The sequence below is a fragment of the Octopus bimaculoides genome, chromosome 4 (genome assembly GCF_001194135.2).
Source record: "Octopus bimaculoides isolate UCB-OBI-ISO-001 chromosome 4, ASM119413v2, whole genome shotgun sequence".
NCBI lineage: Eukaryota > Metazoa > Mollusca > Cephalopoda > Octopoda > Octopodidae > Octopus > Octopus bimaculoides.
In genome coordinates this window covers 21,460,309-21,463,378 of record NC_068984.1, presented here as the reverse complement: position 1 = coordinate 21,463,378, position 3,070 = coordinate 21,460,309, and the positions used below count along the sequence as shown (strand labels likewise).

Here is a 3,070-nt window from a genome sequence, read left to right as displayed (position 1 = left end):
TCTCACGCACAGCCCATTTCCAAAGGTCTCGGTCCGTAGTCATTGCCTCGGTGAGGCCCAATGTACGAAGGTCTTGCCTCACCACCTCAGCCCAGGTCTTCCTGGGCCTACCTCTTCCACGGGTTCCCTCAACTGTTAATGTATATATGTACATATGTATATGTGTATGGATGTACACACAAATACAGACATGATGGGCTTCTTTCAATTTTCATCTACTAAATCTACTCACAAGGTTTTGTTTAGCCCGGGGCTATAGTAGAAAACACCTGCCCACGGTGCTATGCAGTGAAATTAAACCTGAAACCATGTGGTTGAGAAGTAATCTTCTTAGCCATACAGCCATACCTGTGCTTATGATACTAGAATAAATAAACAGACAAGTTCACATGTATAAAATAATTTTAAAGATCAAAGGAGATATGCGATATTAAATCTATGAAAGATACAAGAGTTCATTTTACTGTAATCCTTGCAGCATTTTTATCAGAGACAGTATATTGGTCCCATTTCTTCTCAGGGTCATATGGTTCCCATCGACATGCTGGGAATATATGCTTATTCCTTTCATACCAGCTTCGCAAGCAAACTTTGCCAGCATGTGATTCATCTTTCTCCACAGTGGCATCATTGATCAAACGGATATCTTCATGCACATCAAAATTGAAGAGCGGTCCACTTTTGCCCCGAGCTTTTGTCACAATGAAATCATAAAATGTGTAATGATGTGGGATAATTAAGTCTTCTTTAACGTACATCAACTGATCGACTGTGATAGATTTCAAATCATTGAACTCTTTACGTAAATTCTCTAAACACCGTTGCAGGAACTGCTGTATGCTGTTGCCTTTCTTCATTTTCACTTGTCGACGATGACCAGAACCATCCCAGTAACTGTAGGTAATTTCAATCTCTTCATTTTTAATTTTTTCTTGTTTAGCAACCCATTCTTGACGAAGCTGTTCCCTATAACAGAAAGAATACAAAATATAAAAATTAATAAAAACATAGTATATACATACATATATATATATATATATATATATATATATATATAAATATATGGTATGTATATAAATGATATGCATACGAAAATGCATATATAAATATATGCATACTAATTCAATTTGTATACATGTGATATATGTATATATCATCATCATTTAACGTCCGCTTTCCATGCTAGCATGGGTTGGACAATTTGACAAGGGACTGGCGAACCAGGTGGCTACACCAGACTCCAATCTGATGTGGCAGAGTTTCTACAGCTGGATGCCCTTCTTAACACCAACCACTCCGAGAGTGTAGTGGGTGCTTTTTACATGCCACCGGCACGAGAGCCAGTCCGGCGGTACTGGCAACGGCCATGCTCAAATGGTATTTTTTACGTGCCACCTACACAGAAGTCAGTCCAATGTTTTGTCCACATGCCGGCGGCACAAGTGCCAGTAAGGCGAAGCTGGAAACGATTGCGCTCAAATGGTGCTTGATCAAAAAATATTGCAAATTATTAAATATGTAAAAATCAAATAAAACAGTATTAGCAAGTAAAAACTGGAGTAAGAAAATTCAACTCACCTCAACTTGTTCTCTTCTTCTTCTCGATCACGGTCAGGTAGAAAACTTGTGTCAACATCAGGATTCTTTCCAAGACGTTTTCTTTTCAATTTCCCTGTTGTGAAATCAATTTCTGGGAGTTCTTCCTCCAAATCAGATATATCTTCATCATCACCTTCATCAGGGTCAAATGACAAAGCTGCTCTCTGAAACGTGCAAAAATAACATAAGTGTTTCATCAGAGCATGGGAGATACACAAATTATAACAAACCAAAATGAAAATAAGTTACTACTACTATTACTACTACTACTACGACGACGGCGAGGACGACAACGACGATGACGACGTCATCGTCTCGTTCTGGTCTAATGACCCTCCATGCTTGTTTTCATTCAGTTTCATGTATGTCTCCACTGTCATGTTTTTGTTCCAAACTTTGACCCTCCATGAATCCTAAATTTTATTTTAGAATTTACAGAAGCAACTGTCTTTGAAGACTCATATTGTCATTGAATGCTTGAAATGAGGAGTAGATAGACAACCAACAACTGATGAAGGGTCCTTTCTCTGTGTTTACTTGTCTTGTTTTCCATTTTTTCCCATTGTTTACATATTTAACTCGTTTGTTTATGTATTTCATGTTGTTTGAACCGTTGGTGACGTCCTGTGCCCATATATGCATGTATATATATATATATATATATATATATATATATATATATATATATATATATATATATCTTACGCCCTTTTAAATCCTAGCCAGGTTCATGGGCCCGGTTTCCCAGTTTCTATGGTGTATGTGTTCCACCCAGCTGGACGGGATGCCAATCCATTGCAGTGTTACTCAAGAAACAGGAAGAAAGAGTGAGAGAAGTTGGGGCAAAAGAGTACAACAGGGGGCGTCACCACCCCCTGCCAGAGCCTTGTGGAGCTTTTAGGTGTTTTAGCTCAATAAACACATATAACACTCGGTCTGGGAATCGAAACCGTGATCCTCTGACTGCGAGTCTGCTGCCCTAACCACTGGGCCATTGCACCTCCTGGAAAAATATAACCTTAGGAACAAGTGAGAGTTGGTAACATGAAGGGGATTCAGCCATAGAAAATCTGGCTCAATAAATCCTGTCCAACCCATGTGAACATGGAAAAGTAGACGTTAAAACGATGATAATGAAGATGACTTAACATTTTCAAAGAATTAAAGCCACATTTGAAGGAAGATAAATACTTTTCCATACAATGACTTGACATTCTAGAAGAAAAACACTCATAGTGTTTTATCATCAAACCAGACATCATTATCTTGGAAATGCTTTTCTTAACATTATCTTCTGTAATGCACTTAATATGTTATATATAGCCAAAGGCATGACTGTGTGCTTGAGAAGTTCACTTCCCAACTAAATGGCTTTAGGTAGAGTTACACTGTGTGATACCTTGGGCAAGTACCACTTCTACTGTAGCCATGGGCAAAAACAATGCTTGGTGAGTGGATTTGGTAGATAATG

General features: G+C 38.4%; 1 protein-coding gene across 1 annotated transcript in view; it reads right to left on the bottom strand.

Annotated features, from left to right (window-relative positions):
• Positions 1-384: 384 nt before the first annotated feature.
• Positions 385-3,070, bottom strand: part of LOC106883818 (protein FAM50A) — a 14,097-nt gene continuing 11,411 nt past the window's right edge. Inside the window, exons 4-5 of the mRNA XM_014934959.2 lie at positions 1,579-1,763; positions 385-966 (exon numbers count right to left, since the gene is read on the bottom strand). Coding sequence (XP_014790445.1) covers positions 456-966; positions 1,579-1,763 — 696 coding nt within the window. The 3' untranslated portion in view covers positions 385-455. The remainder of the gene's footprint in view (positions 967-1,578; positions 1,764-3,070) is intronic.